The sequence below is a fragment of the Gambusia affinis genome, linkage group LG03 (genome assembly GCF_019740435.1).
Source record: "Gambusia affinis linkage group LG03, SWU_Gaff_1.0, whole genome shotgun sequence".
Lineage (NCBI taxonomy): Eukaryota > Metazoa > Chordata > Actinopteri > Cyprinodontiformes > Poeciliidae > Gambusia > Gambusia affinis.
In genome coordinates, this window is record NC_057870.1 from 20,885,043 (window position 1) to 20,905,110 (window position 20,068).

At 38.0% G+C, this 20,068-nt stretch overlaps 1 protein-coding gene across 6 annotated transcripts in view; it reads right to left on the reverse strand.

Moving 5' to 3' along the window:
- ccser1 (coiled-coil serine-rich protein 1) overlaps positions 1–20,068 on the reverse strand; it is a 135,523-nt gene that overhangs the window by 31,687 nt on the left and 83,768 nt on the right. Inside the window, exons 11-12 of one of the 6 annotated variants that reach the window (XM_044111492.1) lie at positions 17,108–17,156; positions 8,925–9,138 (exon numbers count right to left, since the gene is read on the reverse strand). The exons of 3 other annotated variants lie outside the window; for them this stretch is intronic. In XM_044111492.1, coding sequence (XP_043967427.1) covers positions 9,104–9,138; positions 17,108–17,156 — 84 coding nt within the window. In that variant the 3' untranslated portion in view covers positions 8,925–9,103. Of the gene's footprint in view, positions 1–7,237; positions 7,271–8,924; positions 9,139–17,107; positions 17,157–20,068 lie in introns of those variants that run through there. 2 more of the 6 variants (XM_044111489.1, XM_044111493.1) reach the window with 2 other exon arrangements.

Consider the following 20,068-nt stretch of genomic DNA (forward strand, 5'->3'; position numbering starts at 1 on the left):
TTGTGGGACAGAAAAAAAACATTTAAAAAATAGACCTCCATATACGCAGAATCATATCTCTTCTACTGGAGGCACAATGTGATGCCTCAGGTGATGTAAAGTCTGGCTTGTAAAATCTTAGGCTGATTGTCAGTTTTAGACATGGACATCAAGCTATATTAAGATATTATCAACTCCAAAAATTTTATGTCACAGCAATAAATGCTGCTGGTCAGCTGTCTGAAAGAGGAGTGCTATACTTTTCCCTCTCTTGAAAACTTGACTTTAGAAACATTTTCAGTAATAAAAGACAGACCTTTGTGATGTTAGAAATAAATAATTATATGCATCACTCTAATTAGGGTAGCACTACTTTAAAACATTAAGCGAGCTATGAGCAGTTTGTCTTTTAACTGCAAACTCTACTCAATCATATAGCAGGACAAATATAGCTGTTGACATCAGCTAGCACGTTTCTGTACTTGCATAGTGCTACTCTATAAAGTCACAACAGCAAAACTGTGTTATGCTTTGCACATTAAGCCTGTCTACTTAAAAAAATACATTTAGCATATGTGATTCTATAAGTTTGCTTAAGTAAAATAAACTCTAATAATATATTTGTGCCATACTTGGAATTATTGCCACAGCTACATCCAATAGTTTTTTTCATTACTACTATGACAAAGCAGTTACTTCACTTGAAATATGAGTAACTACATTATATTGTATGTTCTCAGTTACCATTTTATTATAAATAATGTGAATCCTGCAGATTCTCGCTGCTTCAAACATGCAGAACTGAAGGACAGTGTCAGAAATATTTCAGTTGTATAGCATAACACCAAAAAACAGCCTGCTACTTTGTCTTCAGATTCTGTTAGATGCAGTGCCCCTTGAATCTGCTGCATATGAACAAACAAGCTCTTTTAAATATGCTATCCGTGTCCTTGTACGTTGGCTATTTCTTCAAGAGTAGTCAGAAAATCGGATACTGAAACAGGGATTGCTTAATGATGGTGTTCAAACCCTGAGTTTGAAATCTATACGGTTCAAGTCTTGTTATTGTCCTTTATGTTGATTGTTTCTGCTACCATAATCATGATAAATGTAATGATTTACCATGTAATCCTGCCTTAGAGCCACATGTTTGGGATGAAATTGACATGTGTGGCATTTTTTTGTATCAAGATTTATGTGATATTGTTAGTGAAGGTACAATGCATGTATGGGTGTAAAAAGCAGGACCCAATTCTACACTGCATGAGTCTTAATGAGAGCATTCCTGCCTAAAGGTCTGACATCTCCTTGCATGTCTATTTCATTTAGCCTTTTATGTCCACTTGGTCTGCCTCTAAACCCCCTGAAGCCATCAAGCATCTCTCCATGTCTGACCCTCGCTCATTTTTGTACTCTGCATGTGCTCCCTTTTAAAGCTTTTCCATCCCTTCCTCTCCCAGGCATCTTTCTGCTTTAATGAAACAGATGTCCCTTCATTAATAAAGACCTGCTCCACCAGGGTAATGAAGAATGGAGCCAAGAAAAAGGGAAGGAAAATCTTGCATAGATGATATGTAATGTCTTTTATGCTTGAAGCCAGAACGCATGTTCTTCTACTTGACTATGTACACCTATTCAACTGTTTGATAATGTGAGTAGGAAATCAACCTATCACATGGCAGCAACTCAAGCTATTTAGGTTTAAGTTGCTGTCATACAAGTCAAACTATTTAGATTTCAGCCAAACCATCATAAAAGCACAAAGAATATAACATGTTGAAGTTCAAACAAAGCATCAGGAAGGGGGGAAAAAGGTGATTTAAGTAACTTCAAAGATGACATGGTTGTTGGTCCCATTTGGGCTTTTCCGAGTATTTCAGAAACTGCTGATCTTCTGAGATTTTCATATATAACCCTACCTTATCTTTATTGAGAGTATTTCAAAAAAGATGCAAATGATAAAAATACCTGGTCAGTGTCTGCTCATTTAATGGAATCTTCTTCAAGCACAATGCTTCAAACCTTTAAGCAGATGGGATTACAGCAGCAGAAAGAAAACTATGGCTGCATTTCACAAAGCTCATCAAAATTGGACAATTACAAAATGGTAAACTGTTGCCTGGTCAAGAGTCTGAATTTCAGACTGCAGGGTCAGAAGGTGGCATTAATGATATGGCATTCTGCCTCATACCTATATTTTAAGCTGGTGGTAATGGTGTTATTTTATGGGTGGCACTTTTCTGGCAGACCTTTGGAGCCGTAGTACCAACTGAGCATTGCTGAAATTGTTTCTCACCAAAATAACAATGTAACAGTAACAAGATGAGTTCACTGGACTCCTAAAATCTCCATAAGTATCAGATCTTGATGTGATAAAGCACCTTTGCAATATGATGAAAAAGGAGAATCTAATCCTGGACGTCCAGCTGATAAATCTTTTAACCACACAATGCAATTGTGTCAATACAGACAAAAAATCTCTGGAGAATGATTTAGACTTATAGTCCAATCTTTTCCTTGAAGAATGAGGGCAATTCTAAAGACAAAAGTTGGTCTGACTCAGTATTAACAAGACATATTTAATAAAGTGACTGGCAAAATGTATATTAACCCAGTGGTCCCCAACCTTTTTATCACCGCAGACCATTCAAGGATTGGCAATTTTACTGCGGCCCAGGGGGGACGGGTTGGGAGGAGCTCACATCATACAATTTTAAATTTTTTGCCCCGATTTTCCCCTAATGACAATCTTAGAATGTTCCAAGTTCTAAGATTGTCGCGTGTGATGATCGTACCATTATCCTGTGTGTGTGGCGTGTTACATGGAATGTCAGGCTGCTCCCATCTACAATCGGGCATATTCAACATGTTTGATTGTCTTGGCCCTTTTATCGCAGCCTGTGGGGTTTTCCCTGACTGGGATCGGGAACGCAATCTGTTGAATGTGACAGGTAGCCAATCAGAAAGTGTTGTGATGTAAGCACGGGTGGGGGGAATCCCAAACAGCAGACATGGTACAATTGAGAGTCCGGTTTAGTGCATAATGCAGGAAATAGAGTGGCTGCTCCCGCAGTCTTTTATCCAACATTTTTTTCTTTTTGTTACGTTTTTTGTCGCTTAAAAATGAATCCACAAACTATCACTATGGCTTCTACATGCCGCGTGAACCAGACCTAAAACTCACGAACTCTACTCCTCTCATCTCGTTTCGACCACTGCCCTAACACTCTCTAACTCTGGTTGCTATTGTAATGTTTACATGTTCCTACAAAATAAGATACAGATGCGCCACAAAACTGAACATTTTACTTTCACAAAAATTTTAACTCAGGATAATGACAAATTAATGGGAGCCCTGCGCTTGTTTTTCTGCAACGAGTCACTCCCGTCTGGGAGTGAAGGAAAACATTCCCGAAATAATTCCCGAAGTGATGCACAGTCTACTCCTTTGGAGAAGCAGTTTGAAGGCTTCATTGCCTCATTGACGAGATGGTCACTATAACATGCAGGTTTGGAATGTGGGAATCACCTACCTTGAAAAATCCATTCTCCCGTTTCTTCTCTGGGCCTTTTACCTTTGCAAAGAAACTTTCCAAAGACATTTGTCTACTCCTTACTCATTTTGCTACTTGTGGGCTCAATGTTGGTGCGCAAGACTTAACTTAGAGAATATGGTTAAAGGATTTTCAAAATAAAAGCTCCCCAGACTCACATAATACATAAAATATATTAATACAATTAATACATAATACATAAAATATAAATAGATATTTAATTATTTCTTGTGCAGCCCGGTACCAATTGGTCCACGGACCGGTACCGGTCTGCAGCCCGGGGTTTGGGAACCACTGTATTAACCCATTGCTGTGCACTGCTGATCTAAAATATCTACAAAGTTGACAAGACTGCAAAACAACGAGCCACAGAAACACAGAGAGAGTTCCTCATTGACAATAAGATGCACTGTAGCTAAAGGAAATGCTTGGTTAGTTTCAAGGAGAGTTTAAGTAGCTTCCTGCTGTGTTTCAGGATAATCTCACATGCTTTCCTCATGAGAGCCCCCACATGCTGAGACATACCAGCTGTTCCGCAACTCTCACACCAGCATGGGCTCTCTGCAAATATGGTCAACGTCTTCACACAGGCAAACACAGAGATGGTTGACAACACATGGACGCACAGATGCATCAGCATGATGGCACAAATTCACACTTTCGATATTAAGCTTAAGGCGCTGTGAGCTGTCTGCTGCTACAACGGATCAATCACATTTTAATTCGCAAACCAGCGCAGTACGTGAAGTATCTTAAGGCGGAAAGGCCAGAGCAGATCAATCAAACAGTGAACTAAGAAGGGCTGGGTGAAAATGTGAGTCGAAGAAAAACAAAGACTTAAAGAGCAACTCTCTAGTGATATTGTGAGCCATCGGTTGTTATCTCAGTCAGCCTCTATAATTCTGCAGGACAGAATCAGACATTTTGACAGCTTTGCGGCTTCCTAAAAAATGACTGTTGTTTTGTTTGTTTCAACACATTATTCTTTTTTTCATGCTTGTCAAATTGAGTCAACACATCTGTTTTGTAATCATCAGCGATGGAAAAAACATGTCACATACCCAGAAAAGGGCAGATAAAATGCTAACTTCCCTCTAGAGACAAAACTGAACAACTTGGCCTTCTTCTGAGCACTGAGATATTTCTCAGTTTTTTTCATGCTGTTCCAAACCCATTACTCTAAATCCTCCATGCTCACTCTTGATTTGATCATTTGCCCAGCCTTCTCCTAGCCGTTCATTTTTTAAATCAAAATCAGACACACTCAGAAAATTTTGTCTAATTTAGGCTAATCGAATGAGAACATGGTTATATGTCTCAGCTGATAGTCAAACGCTGCTAAGCTCTGATAATAGACAATGAACACTAAGATAAATACTGAGCAAGGCCTGTTTTTGACATTAAGGCTTTCTTTAAAAGGGTCATGCAATCATGAATGTGAGAAAACCTCTAAATCAAAACAAAGCTACAGCTATTGCTTTTGGTTTAAGTTATTCCACAAGTAACCTTACTAATCGGCTTGACCAACATACTGTTCCAGATGTGGAAAAACCAAAGTAATTTAAGACTCAGCTCTATGATGGGATGAACTGTTTAAGTAGTTGCTACAAACTATGAATTGCAAACTTAAACTTAATTGCTTTTTTACGTCAAAAGATCTAAAAAATAGTCATTGATGCCTTTCATTACATCAGAATTATTGCTGCTTTTCTTTAATAATAAAACATGCAGGGCAGCATGTCTCAAGGACGAGAGTTGGAAAACACTGGCTGAGAGAATACAGGCCCTTAAGATTTTCACCCAATTTCCAGCATTTCCAGAGCTAGTCTATTTCAATTAACATCACTTAAAGTCATTCAATTTGAGTTTGTTTACAAAACAAAAAGACTTTTAATCCAATCCATTCAAAATGTGTTCATAATGTCAATTGGTGGAAAAAATGTTTTCAATCTCAAAGCCCAGTTGGTTATTTCAAGTCACTGAGTGGAGCAATCCTTCCTCCTTATTGAGGAGGATGGATTGCATTGAGTTGTCCATCCTCCTCAATAAGGAATAACTCAACTGCATTCAAATATTAAACTGCATTCAGATATTAAACTGCATTCAGTTTAATAACTGAATTCAGTTGAGTCCAGGATTTATAAGAGTAAATTGATAAAACAGTGACTTTGCAGTACTTTCTTTTAATTGGTTCTTACATCTCTCTGCTTCTTCAGACTTCATTTAATACACCCAAATGAAGGGTGCCAAAGTCCAGTCCTAAAGAGCTATGGTCTGACAACTTTTAGATGAAACCCTATTCCAACCCTATTGCTGCTTTTTGTCTATTGCTGTATTTTTTTATTTTATTTTTTTGAATATAACGTACTTTCCTTTGAGTGGCAATTTACCTAACCCATTTAGTGCTTTCTCTACTTTTATTTCTACTTCAAGACTCCAAGCCCAAGCAATGTATCACAAAAAAAGACACTGACTTTAGTAGGAACAAAATATTATTTTCTTATTCTTGATGAATTAATAGCTTCATAAACATTTCTGCACACCATGTTAGGTGCAGTTCAAACAGTTTAAACTTAGTGAGAAATTTGACTTGTGACAAGTCCCGAAGCCCAACTGTGCCAACAACAAGGTAATGCAATCACAGCTATGGAAATCACCTGCTATCAATCAAAACAGCCAACCTGAGGTTTCACGCAGCATGAATTACTTCCAGACAGGTAGTTAAGGCATGCAAATGACTGCTGAGGCAAATTAATTTGTTTTTATAAATCTCAAGAGAATCATGCCACATACAACAAATGATGAATGCTGATTTGAAAAGAGCAATGAATAATAAACGGCAGCAATTTTAAGGACACTATAATATGATTATCAAAATATCAATCACATGTTATATTATGAGAACTAGACAATGAAGCTTGTAGTGATAAATGTCCCTGTAAATTTTTTTACGCCAGCAGAAACAGACTTCTTAAATTTGCATTTATCATTATCAAGCACGGAAAATGTGATGAGGAAATATCATTAGGAGTCATAAAGTTAAATCTTTTATTCTGGAACAGTTAGAAATCTACCCAGATCAGTTAATCAATACTGAAAATGGGGTCTCAGCCGTTTGAAAGCAGTTGTGTTGCCACAGTCAATCAAGAGTCCCCTTTTTCTGCATTTTCACACTTGCTGTCAGAACGTACAGATGGGTTTTGATTTCCATCTTTAGGAGTGAAAGGAAGAGAGCCAAGGAGATTTGGCAGGGATAAAAAAGCCACTTGAAAGCTCTGAGACTGACACAGAAATAGGATATTCTGGATTACACCCATGGGGTCAAATTTACCATAACGAAGGTAAATCAAATGTTCAGCTGTCTTGATTAGAGAGAGAAACAGGTTGAGCGGTATATGGCTAGAAAAATGATGGATAGATGGCAGATGGCACACACAAAGCTGGGCCAGTTGTGAGGTTATTTCTTTCCAGAGGGCATATCAGCCATTACATACTCTATGGCCTGCCACAATGGATCAGTCAGTGATGATCAAAATAAAAAAAAGAGCAAGATGATCACACCAAATTCCTGACCTCTTCTTTTTTTTTTCTTTGCAGTGTCTTATAAAAGACATTACTTGAAAATGAAACAGAACCGAAAATAACTTTAGAAAGAAAATAGTTAGGCCCAGGTTTGTGTTGTGACACATCTCAGACATGCATACCTGTTGCATTCCTCCGTCACACCATGCTGCTTACTGCTTTCCGGACAAATGAAGGTAGACGAATGGAAAAACAAAAAAAAAGACACAAAAGAGATGGTGTAATATGAGCATGGTTAACACACATATGGACACAGTCCAAATGAGGAGATGAAAACATGGGAGGCATACTAAGGGGAAAATGGGAATGGTTGAGTATGGTATATGTAAATATGTTTGCATAGGTTAATGTGAAGCGTCAGACCAGCTGAATGTATTTGTAAATTAATTGTGTCTGCTTCTATGCTCTAAGCATTGAAAAGCTCAGATATTGCATCAACAATATAAAGAGATATGAACTACAACTGAAACAGTATTGACATCACAGTAAATTGAATCATTTAAATACAAAGCACATGTTTTTATCAGAAAAACCTTATTTTACAATCCAAGAAGAAATTAGAACAGCACCTGGATTTAGCTATTATTATAAAGGAACGAAGATGATTATTGAGATCACATTTTAGCGATCAGAATTAGTGGTACAGCTAGCATTAATTTATTAAAATGCCATCTTTGTTTGCAATTAGAAGTAAATGTAAAAAAAGCACAAACGAGCAGAAATTGCAATTCACTGTTACAAATAATATGACAATAACAAGGGAGAGAGGTTGTGAAGGAAGGAGTTGTTTGAAAAAAATATCAAAGTGGTGTCGCATGAACAGTGAACACATGCATGTCCACTGCAGTCAAACTCTGAGGCTCTAATTATGTTAAGCCGTTACTTAAACATATGAATATTTGGTCACAAATATGGTGCTTGACACTGAAAGCCGGAGTAACTGGCAAAAGCAGTTGGCAGAGAGAAGATAATGAAGAAAACAAAGAAAGATTGAATAGATGCCAAACAGGTGCAGGATTAAAAGGGGACAAAGGGCAAGGCAGTGTTTACAAGGGGAGAAGAGGGAGCAAACGGGGCCTTTCTGTACAAATTTGTGTAGTTTTTCACTAGGTCAGCGCAGGACATATACTCGTACAAGCTGGTCTGCATGATCTCTGCGAGCTTCACAAGTAATTTTTCATTCATTGGTGTGGCATACGTCCAATGTAATTCAACAACTTTTGAAGGTTTTCTCTATTTTCAATGCACTTCATCGTTTTACTCGCTTCTATTGTCAGAGATTTAAATCCACCACTTTGTCCTTCCACATTTGAAACTGAGTCCCTTGGTTCTGATCTGTCTAACCCAGGGGTGGGCAACGCCAGGCCTCAAGGGACGGTCTCCTACAACTTTTAGATGCATCTCTACTTCAACACACCCGAGTCAAATAATGAGGTCATTAGCAGGACTCTGAAGAACTTGACTGCATTTAGAAGGTGATTCAGCTGTTGGATTCAAGTGTGTTGGATCAGGGAGACATCTCAGAGTTGCGGGACACCGGCCCTCGAGGACCAGGATTGCCCACCCCTGGTCTAACCTCTATATTTTCTTTATAGAGGTTTGTTGTTACCTTTTGGTCACATGATATAATATACTGGCTTAGCCACTTTGAAAAACAGTTGATAAAAACAGTTGACACTATGTGATGTTGCTACAGTGCACATTTTAATTTCCACAATTTTGTTAGAATTTTTTAAACCTTATCTTCTATTTTAATCACTCTTTTGCCTCACTTCTTTCCATCTTAAACACATTCCATTCTTTCTTACAGTGTTCTTCAATCTACATCCTTCCATGAGGATGATGTATCCTTCCAGCCTTCCCTGCTATCCTTCTGCTCCGCCTCCCGTCTACTCTGGTGTACCCTCTGTCATTGTTCAGATAATTATTTATTAACGTGTTTATGTCACAGACGTCCCGTTCTGTCTGTCGCTGCCATCTGTGCTCAGTTAGGTGCCTGGCTCCCTGTGTCCCGGTGTCCTGCCTGTGGGGGGAAAATAGCCATTCATGGGGGCACAGATCGGAGATTCTGACACACACGGGGATGCAGAAAGGCACACGCATGAACATTTTGCTGACAGCCCCAATGGTCCACCTGCACTGCCCCTCAGGACAGGTGGGGTTAGAAAGGATGAGAGGCACACAGCAGTGGCCACCACAGTCCCTTCTGTCCTGTCCTGTCCTGTTTGCTTTGTTCTCTTCTGTCAGCACTATGTAAGACAGAAAATGGTCGCACCTTAACAAAGTTATTTAAAGGACAGAGAAAGACAGATTAGAAAACTAATTGCAGATGCCTGGAGGATGTTTTTGATCAATCTAAGAGCTTATTTAAAGGGCAAACATCCTATTTTAGAGCCATAAAACCTATAAATATTTGAAGCATGAAGCATAACACAATAATCAGCCTTTTTTTGTTGTTTTTCAAACTGGAAGTAATTCTAAAAGTTCTGTTGAGAACAATGAAAATCCTTTTGAGCCACTCTTGCAAATGGGAACCGAATAACATATATGATTTATTACATGTCATCTGCTGCGACAGACTGGCGACCTGTCCGGGGTGAACCCCGCCTCTCACCCGGAACGTAGCTGGAGATGGGCACCAGCAACCCTCAATGTAAAGAACATGATTCTAAAAGACAGAACATATATATCCCAAAGTTCATCCTCTGGTCATAACAAATGTTTGAAGGGGCTGATCAACAGCTGAATCCACCAGAGAACTTATCAGTGGTAATGAAAACTTTCCCCAGTAAGCAAGTGTGCTGTTTAACATGTTTTAACCACATACAAACTTTGCTATTTTTGACAGTAACTGACTTGCTATAATTAATGTTAATAAAAATATGCCACTCAAACATGTTTAGTTCATTGTGTTAACACACAATATTCTCAACACCAAATGTAAAATTAGCACAGCAATGTAAAAACCAAAAATATAAGATCCCAAGTCAACATTTTATGTTTGATTTGTGTCCATCACCTCCGCTACAGAATCAAATTCAAAGAGTGTCATTAGTGGTCAATGCTACTACCTCATGGACAACATTTGACTAGAACCTTCATTTGTCCTTACAGGACAGATAATTAACCAACAATTCATCACACAAGAATATAGGAGGTTTGGATTTCAGCTGCATGCTCTGCTACTTAATCAGGTGTATGTTTTTTTTTCCCCTTTCTATCATGAGCTGCAAGCCCAAACACATCTGAAATGGAAGTAATGTGAAAATTATTACACACACTCCTGTCAACTTTATTAGAAACAGCTGTTCAATTGCTCGATAACACAAACAGTGAACCAACCAATCACTTGGTGGCAACCTAGTGCATTTAGACATTTGAACACAATCTCGCAGAAGTTCAAACATACTATCAGAATAGCGAAGGCAGAGTATTTAAGTACCTCTGCCTTCAACAACAATAGTATTGTTGTTGGTGCTATGAGGGATATTTGGAAACTTTTCATCTATTGGAAATTTAATGCACAACCACAGAGGATGGTTCAAGCAAGAGAATATGAGAATGAAAATGCTTATCTGATGTCAGAGGAGAATGGACAGACTGCTTTGAAATCACAGTAAGGTAACAGCAGCAGTAGCAATAAATACGATTGCTTGTTGCATCAAAATCACTTGAAGCCAAAAATCACATCTAGTGCTATTCCTAGAAAAGAAAAGAAACTGAGGCTAAAATTCTTATAGGTTCAAGACAATTGGACAATAATAATTTCAAGACATTTTGCTTGATCTGATGAGTCTCATCTTCAGCTGACATTCAGACTACAAACTCAGAATTAAACCATGGTTCCATCCTGTCTTGCATAAAAGTTTCAGGGCATTAGTGGTGATACAATGGTATGAGGGTATTTTCTGGGTACATTCTTGGTTTGTTAATACCAACTGAGCATTATTCATTAAATATCACATCCTACCCAAGTATTGTTGTTGACCATGTCCATCCTCTTATGGGCACATTGTACCCACCTTATGATGGAGACTCTCAGAATAATGTACCATGGTACAAAGCTCAAATAATCTCTAACTGGTTTTGTTTGAGACCAGTTTCACTTCAATATACTCCAGTGAGTTCCACAGTCACCATATCTCAATGCAACAGAATATCTTAAGGCTGTGGTATCCTCTTTATGCATGTGCAACCTAAAAATATGCAGTAAGTGCATATTAAGTGCAGTACTGGCATATTAATGTTTTTCCACAATACATGACAAACCAACACCAGCTGAATCTATGCAATGAAAACGTATCTCAATTCTGAAGGCAAAATAGATGCCACTCTCCATTAACCTGATAAATGGCAGACTAGCGGGGCCTGGACAGGGTAACAGGTGGTCCAGACGATGACCAACAGTAGCATGTAGAGGATGTATCGTATGTGAGTGGAAATGGTACTGCCGATCTGATATTTGTGCTCTTATGAAATTCTTGTTTTTATGTATTTATTTATTTTGCTGCTGTGTTGCAGTTTTGCCCTTGCTTCCAAGATAAATTTCTCCTATGGGAGGCTAATAAAATTATCTCATCTTATCTTAGAATCTTATAAAGTAGCCAGGTAGATGCCCTCTAAGTAATGTCTCATACCTGTACTGTAGAATAAGAGATCAACAGCATTTACAGAAGCTTATCCTATAAAATCCTAACTTGAGCTTGAAGCAGTCTAGTAAACAATCGTATGTAAAAATATATTTTATTGAACATAACATATGGTACAGCGATGTACAACAGCCTAATGCATCCTGAGCTCAATACTGAAAGATTTAGGGATTTGCCTGAGGGCCACATAACAGCATGTTGTGATATGACAGAGAAAGGAGAGAAAAAGAGAAAAGGAAAAAGCAAGAAATAAATGAGGTGAGAAGGGAAGGAAGGGGGGCATAAAGATAGAAGAACTCAGAGAAAAGCCATTGGGCGTGTGAGGGGATTGTGATGATGCTTTCTGGATCTCAATAAGTAAACAGAACAAATATTCTCCAACTCTTCACCTCCTTGTTGTATTGTCTCACCAGCCATTCCAAGTCCCATGTCATCCATTCCCTCAACATGATCTCTGCTGGCTTGTTCTCTCATTGGCAAACCATATTTCATCTCCTCAATTCCCCACAGCAGTTTTCATTCATCTTTTTTCCGTCCAATTTTCTTTACATTCCCCCCTTTCATGTTGCTGGTCTTGTTCATATTGTAGTTGTCTCTTTGTGTACTTATGGGTTGATGTAACATTCTGTACAAGTAGAAAATGGGGAGGTAGGGTGCCAGAGGAGGGACTCACTGTGGCCTCTATCAAGGAGTCGAGAGGAGTGTGGGTACTTCCTTAGGGAGTGTTCCTCATTAGTGTGAATGGTACACAAGAGAGGATGTACAAATTGTGTGTATATCTGTCTGTTTGAGTACCTCTGTCTATAATTAGGAGTCACAGTGAGTGGTGTGCTGGATCACAGTTAGATAAGTGCTCTGGCGGCTAGCCAGCATTGGAACACACACAAACATACAAACACCCCCACAGAGGCAGCTCTCACATCTGTGTTCTGGTATGACATAGAATCGAGGTTGTTAAAGATGATCCGGCTTTTCTCCCCTCTGAAGTCCCACCTGCAGATTGGAGGGACCAACTGAATGTATCCAGTGTTGCCTTGAAAACATAGAGCTCTAGCTGGAAACCACATTTATGGATGCACACACCTACACACCTGTACTTTCTCATCTGCCTGACTACTGGGCAGACAACAGGATCACGATAGGTATCTAAAATAGTGATATAAACATGTGATTCATCCACATATGCATGGATGCTCACAAATGGAGGCATGTCTGGGAATAATTCCTGCCCTTTTTCAACTCAGAGTTATGAAACAAACAGCACACGTACACACCACATTTCTTAAAAATGCAACCCCAACCTGAGAGAAGAAATCTTTCATCTCAGCTTGACTAGCACTGGACTGGATTGAAAACCTCCACACATGCATAAAAGCACAGAGAAACAGAACCACATGGAGAGAGACTGTCTCTCTATCAGTTCTTCCACCTGCTTTCCCTCCCCACTAAGTCAGTATCAGTGGACCACCTGTACCCCACACATGTATATTAACCTAACTACTTGCTCAGGTAGCTGCAGATGTATGCTTCACAAGGCACTTAATCACAGAGAGCCAGGACATTTACAATTCAAATGAATTCTCATTGGCCTTTGTATGCCTGGAGAGTCCAGGGCCAGCTCTATATGGTGCACAGCAATGCACTTCATCCTCATGTCCCTGCATGGAACTTCTGAACACTGACATGGGATGTGATATTTCCAAGTCATGGCCTTTAGGTTTTACCACTAAATGTATTGAGGCTATTGGTTTAAATTATGAAAAGTGTAATTTTGTGTAACTCAAAGGGTCATTGGTGTTGTGAATGAGTGGAACCCTTTAGTGATGTGTGTTTCAGAAAATTTTGCCCCTAAGCATAGACCTCTATAGTACAAGTTGTCTTATTAGTCAAAAAGGAAAAAGCATATTTTTGATGGAATATCATCACTTTCCACCTTAGAAAGCATCACTAAGGTGAAAAAAGAGATAAAACCCACCCTAACCAAAGCTTTACAATGTAGACAATGAGGTTTTTGCCCATTCATGTTTGCAAAATAGCTAAAGCTCAAACAAACTGATTCAAATCCTGACTACTTTATTCATCCCAATTCATCTGTAGCCTACCATCCACAAACCAAGACCCATGAGTAAGATTGAGTAAGTCTGGATGGAGTAAGTCTATAAACAGCATTTTTCAAATCTTGCCACAGATTTTCAGTTGGACAGCTCTGGCTATAGGCTGATTGTCAGTGGTTGCAATGTGACAACACAAAATGTGAACCAACTTCAAACATTCATTTAGCTAGCTTGAAAATTTCTGTTTAAAGACACTTTTTCTTTTAGCTAAAAAATGTGGGTGCTGCAAATGAATTACATTTTGAACAATAAAAAATGGCATCAACATCTTTATGCAAGTGGGCGATTGTAATACTAAGGACATAACTTTTGGCCCATAATATATTCAAAAATGGAGGTTTTCTGTTGGTGCCGTCATCTGGTTCAAATTAAACGTAATATTAATCAAGAAGTTTCCCTCGCCTCAACACTTAGCCAGAGAGACTAACACTTGTTTTCATCTTCTCAAATGAAAAAGTTGAGCTTATTAATGTTGCTTTCCGTGCAACTGGTCCAGAAGCAACTAATAATTTAACAGCTTTACTGTCAGGCCTCACAGAGTTTAATGAGGAAGAAAAATCGGGGGCATACATGCATACACTCACAAAGATGATGACATTTTTCTTGCTTGAATGTTTAAATAAAAAAGTAACTTAACTGCACCCACACACAGACAAACAAGCATGCATTCATCATAGGCATCAAAGTGCATAGGTGCCCTTGCGTAAATGGAGCAAACAAATGACACGCTAATGGCTTTTACTGCCTTTTATGCTTTAACCTTCAACATGGGGGTTCAGGATCTCAAAGCCCCATGTACATATCCACACATACGTACACACACACAATACGAAAACAGCCACTTTTATATTTTATCTTTAAAATGGATGTGACCTTTAAGTGGAGACTTGTGATCTGTGTGCATGTTTTGTGGTAAGACCTGCGCCTACAACTTCCAGTGAAATTATATTCTGGGAATGTGGCTGAGTGGAAGGAGGAGGGAGCGTCAAGCTGGTCTGGATGAAGTCACAAGTAATAGAGTTCAACCAAAGGCCAGAGCATTTAGGGATTATAGCTCAAAGTGCGAAGAGGAACAGGGTAAAGTTTACACACGAACAGGAGGGGATATTGCATTCATACACTGGTGCTCTAAAGCCTACAGCATGCTTGATTATAACTCAGTACGGTGCAGGAAGGTAGGCGAGGAACAGATATTAAAAAAAGCACTCTCTGTTCAGCTTGTCTCCCTTGGCGCATTTTTAGTTTAGGAAATTTCTAACCTCCCTTTTTGACAACATATTTTCAATATAACATTTTCTGTGAATTAAAGTGACATTTATGTGTGTTACTTTCATATGTTCACAAACAACTACACTTACAGGCCATTTTATTATAGGACACCTTTTCATTAACTACTTTGCACAGGGAGTAAATCGGCCATTAACAAGCCAAGAGCTCTATGAATTTGGGAATCTTGCTGAACTTGAACATGAAGTTTTATTGGTACGAAACAGGTTAGTTTGAGAATTTCAGAATTGTTGATAAGCTGTAATTTTATAATGAAAACCTCACAGGTTAATGGAGAATGATCCAAAGAAGGAAAGTGAGTAATAGGGGTAAGCGAGACTACTCTAAGATAATACAAGGTGCAAATACCTCAAATACCCACTTGCTGAAACCAACGTAATTATAACACTTGTTATGTTAATCTTTGAAGAATGTAGGCTAAAGGAATATGAAAAAATACCTCTCAGCTAACGACTGAACCTGAGGGTACAGTTTGTACCGATTCAGTAAAATTTGACAGAAGCGATTGAGAAAAAAAGTTTCCTCTTTAATGAGTGACATTTTTAGTTGCAATTCTTAATTGTGAGGGGCGGAATTTGTTGTAAACAGCAGGGATCCATCCTGACTAGTTCAAGCTGCTGGTGGTGTAAAAGTGTGTGAGATTTTCTTTTTAGGGCACACGTTGTGCTTGTTACCGCTGTGCCAGTCTGAGTTTTATTGCCAATTATGGCTTTACCCTTACAGCCATCGACTACCCATCTTTTAAGCACTGTACACCAATCACCAGCTAGCTCCCAATCAAATGGAGATTTACATCATGGATGTGCAGCCAATAAAACTGTAGCACTTGTATAATGCTTTTATGTCAATATGGACCTACATTTCAGAGATTTGACTCCTTGTTGAATCTATGTTTTGCAGAACAAAGCCTCTTCTGAAGCCAAAAAAGGGTCCAACTCAGTTTTTACCAAGGTGTACCTAATCAAGTGGCCATTTTATTTGTATTTCCATGTAGTTTCCAGCTGTTAATATGACCGATTAATATTTCAATGCATTTTACAGCACAAAAACAATCCTAAAAATAAAATGTGTGTTTTATGAGCTAAAATCTTGATTTGGGTTTTGAGCATTTCAACATCATGTAAGATTAAATGTGAGATTAGACCCAATGTTTGGTGCTTAAAACGATGTATTTAGTAATAATCAGTGGCTTATTAGAACAAAATGTTGTGAAACAGTGACTTGCTCTGAGCCACTGTCTCGCTTAAGATTTTCTTAAGATTTTTTTTTCTTCTTGTATAACTTCTGATATAATCCACAGAAAATATTACATTGGCTTTTGGACTGAATTGCACCAGACAAAGCTGTTCTATGACATTGACATTATAGTTGAACTTATAGAGCCATTAGTGTATCCACCTCCCTTTGGGTAGAATTAACTCAGTACGGCACATGAGGCAGCATTCTTGTAGACATTACAGGACAAGGAAGTGCACGTGGCAAAACACTAAAGGTCTCCATACTAGGACTTGATTTATGTAAAAGATTAGCTTATTTTTTTAATCCACCAAGGTTTTACCACACATAACCAACCTTCATCTAAATCTTGGCATCAGTAATTTTCTGAACTTTTCATTAGTAATTATTATTTGTGAGAGTAATCCACTTTAATAAGCAATTAAATACTAAACTCAAGTGCGTAAATCCAAATTATGACTGTGCCTAAAGGATTTTACGAACTTCCATCTATTGTAATTATGGAAAACAAATGACATAAGCAGAGTATCAGCTGATTTGTGAAGTAAAACAAGTGCAGATCCAAGTCTAATCAACCTTGATTAGACCTGCAGGTTATAATCAAGCCTTAGTACCAAGACCCCCTCTATTCCAATCTGTTACATCAAGGGAGACCACTACAAGACAGTCACGTCCAGTCAGGTGATATCAGAGCAGAGACACTCACTCAGCTGTCTCCTTGATGATAAAGTGGCGCTCCCGTGCGCCTTGATGCCCTGAAAACAAAAGACATGATGACACATAGAGTAACCAGTAGAAAAAATACATTTAGAAAGAGTGAAAATTGAGGCAATGGGGAAAAAGGAAAAAATATAGATTTCTAAAGCAAAACAATTTACCCTCAAATAGCACCTCTGACTTTTTCTAGTATATTATAAAGCAAAACAATTTACCCTCAAATAGCACCTCTGACTTTTTCTAGTATATTATAAAGTAGAATCAAGGAAATGAATAATCAGTGAGAAACCTCCATATTTAGGAAAGTTTAAGTACCAACTAACTAAGCCCTGATTGACTCAACCATTCAATCACTAGCAGCTACACTAAACATGGAGTTTTTCTTTATACAAAAATAGCTCTGACCACATTTTTTAAAATTAATTTCTACAAGCTTATGAGCTGTGTAAAGGTTTTTCTTGTGCCACTGATACATGATTTGATAAGGAGACAGAAAAATATCCAGCTAGTGGCTGACACCTCAGGTAAAGGTTTATAAATACTGCTGGTGTGTTCTTCATATTCCCACACAAGGTTGTTCTTCATGTACCCACACACAGACGTGCTCGCCAAAAACAAGGACTCTTATACCATTTCACTGACAATAAGCTTCATGGCAATGGGACAAGGACACAATCTTTGACCACCTAATAAAATGTGTGGGTCCAATGCCTGTAAAACCATTTTTGTATGATGTTTTCTTCTGCGCTCACCTACTTTCCTGCTCAAAACTTTGAATACACAACAGTTTATTTTAAATAGAGAAACTGAGATCACAAATTTCATTATGGATTTCTTTCCCCAATATCATAGATAATAATGACACAAACACAAGCTTAAATAGCTATGGGGATAGAATAATTTTTAAAAGTGCATTGACAAGTAGCAGGGAAACCATACCTTTTTTACTAGTCATCAATATGATCCAGGTATCGTTCTGACCATCTTATATGACCACTTTTCTTATCAAAACTGGCAGGGATCATTTAAATGAGTTGGTTTCCTAGCTTGGACCGAGCTTATAAGAATAGTCCAAACTATTTTAAAAGTGTTGACATCAAGATCACCTCCAGGAACTACATTTCAGTCCAAACCAGTTTTGATGTGCATTTGTGACACTGCTGTTGGGACACTCACTCACTGAATGGTCATGTTTCAACCATCTAGCCGTTGAGTTGCAAAGCAATGAAATTTGGAGGTTTTTCTCTGTATTTATTATTCTATCCACTTTGTCCAATGCACCCACATCATAGGTAGCAAGTGCTTAGTTAAGAACTTGCTATGTGCTTAACTAAGTATTTTAGTATTTTTAGGTTTGAAAGTCTTGCCTTGATTCCTCCAAATAGTAAGTTTGCCATTGGCTTGATCTTTGTCATGTCCATTTAATTTTGAACAAAACCATTTGCGTTTCTAGTATCTTCACAGCTCGAGTCTTGTTTGTCTCAGGGTGAGTTCTGAATGTAATAACCTATTTCCCCTTCTCTGGTTGAAACCTGGACTCAGTTGGGTATTGCAAGTAATGAGTGCCTCCAAACATATTAAAAACTGTTTTTTGGACAGTGCATGGATAACGCTTAAATGCCAAGTCTTTGGTTGGAAGCTTTTCGAATTAGTTTCAACTAACTAGCAATTATGTCAAGAAGAGGACATTGATGGATGCAAAAACATGTGCTTTCTTTGTGACTTTCCACCAATTTGTGATATTTATTTACAAAATTAGAGCCTGTGTGTATTAGTTTGGCATTTGTGGATTAGAAAAAATTCTAAATAAATCTGATTTACCAATTGAACTTCACTGAAGTAGAAGGTTGTGTTTATCATTCTGAAAAAAATAAATAAAAAACCAAAAACCTTAGAAGTCTCAAATTATTGACAATGATCCGAATGATGACAGTATGTAAACCTCTGACTGAAACTATATGGTCTTAAAATGATTAGCGTCCTGGATGACTATGTTTGTCTTTTCAGATTAGTTTAAATTTATAACACTAATGTGAAAACATGATTCACAAAATGGGAAAAATAAGATCTTCCTGTTTTGGGGGACAAGGAAAGGATAATATTATGTAAATTTGCATTTACATAAACATTGGTTATTATGCTACAACAAAAGAAATATATTTATAGAAGTTGAGTAGGTTTTCAGTATTTTGCTGATTGCATATTAATAGAGCATAAGAATAGGTCCTTGAGCTATAATCTGAGAATCTGCTAAGGAGATGCAGGTGGGCCACATTAATGTGAGGATGCTTTGTAGTGCTAAAACCAATGTTATGTAACCCTGTGTGAACAATACGTTTGACTGCAAATCAGGCCTTAATTGCTCTAGTAACGTGTTAGTCTTGTTATAACAGATGTTAAATACTAGGTTTGATCATTTTAGTTCCCTGCATTACTGCAATAAGACAGTATTTTCACTTATTTTTATAGCTGGACACTAACCATTACTGTCCCTTTTCCCTTCAGATGGTGTTAATTTTATACTCAACTGCCTTAGTTTATAATATTTAAAAACAAATACCAAGATCCACAGGGTTAACAAAAGTCAATGAGAAATAGTAAGACAAGATGGGCAACGACCAGAAAGGCAGAGGTGGGGTGAAAGAGGAACAGTAATAAAACAGTTGAGAGGGAGGTATCGTGAGCAGAGAGGCACAGAGGTGAAAGGCTGACTTTGACAATCACAATGTAGAGTGGAGTGATATGAAGGAATAGTTATAAAAAGTGCAAAAGATATATTCGAAATAAGTAAGAGTGACCAAGGTAGTAGGAAAACATGTTTGGGAAGAAGAAAATGGAGTCTTACAGCAATAAAAAAAAATGGTAGTGCTAAGAAAAGATGAAAATGAGATAGGAGAAAAAGGTGGTATAGGACACATCGAGAGAGAAGGAAAGGGAATATTTAGAAAGT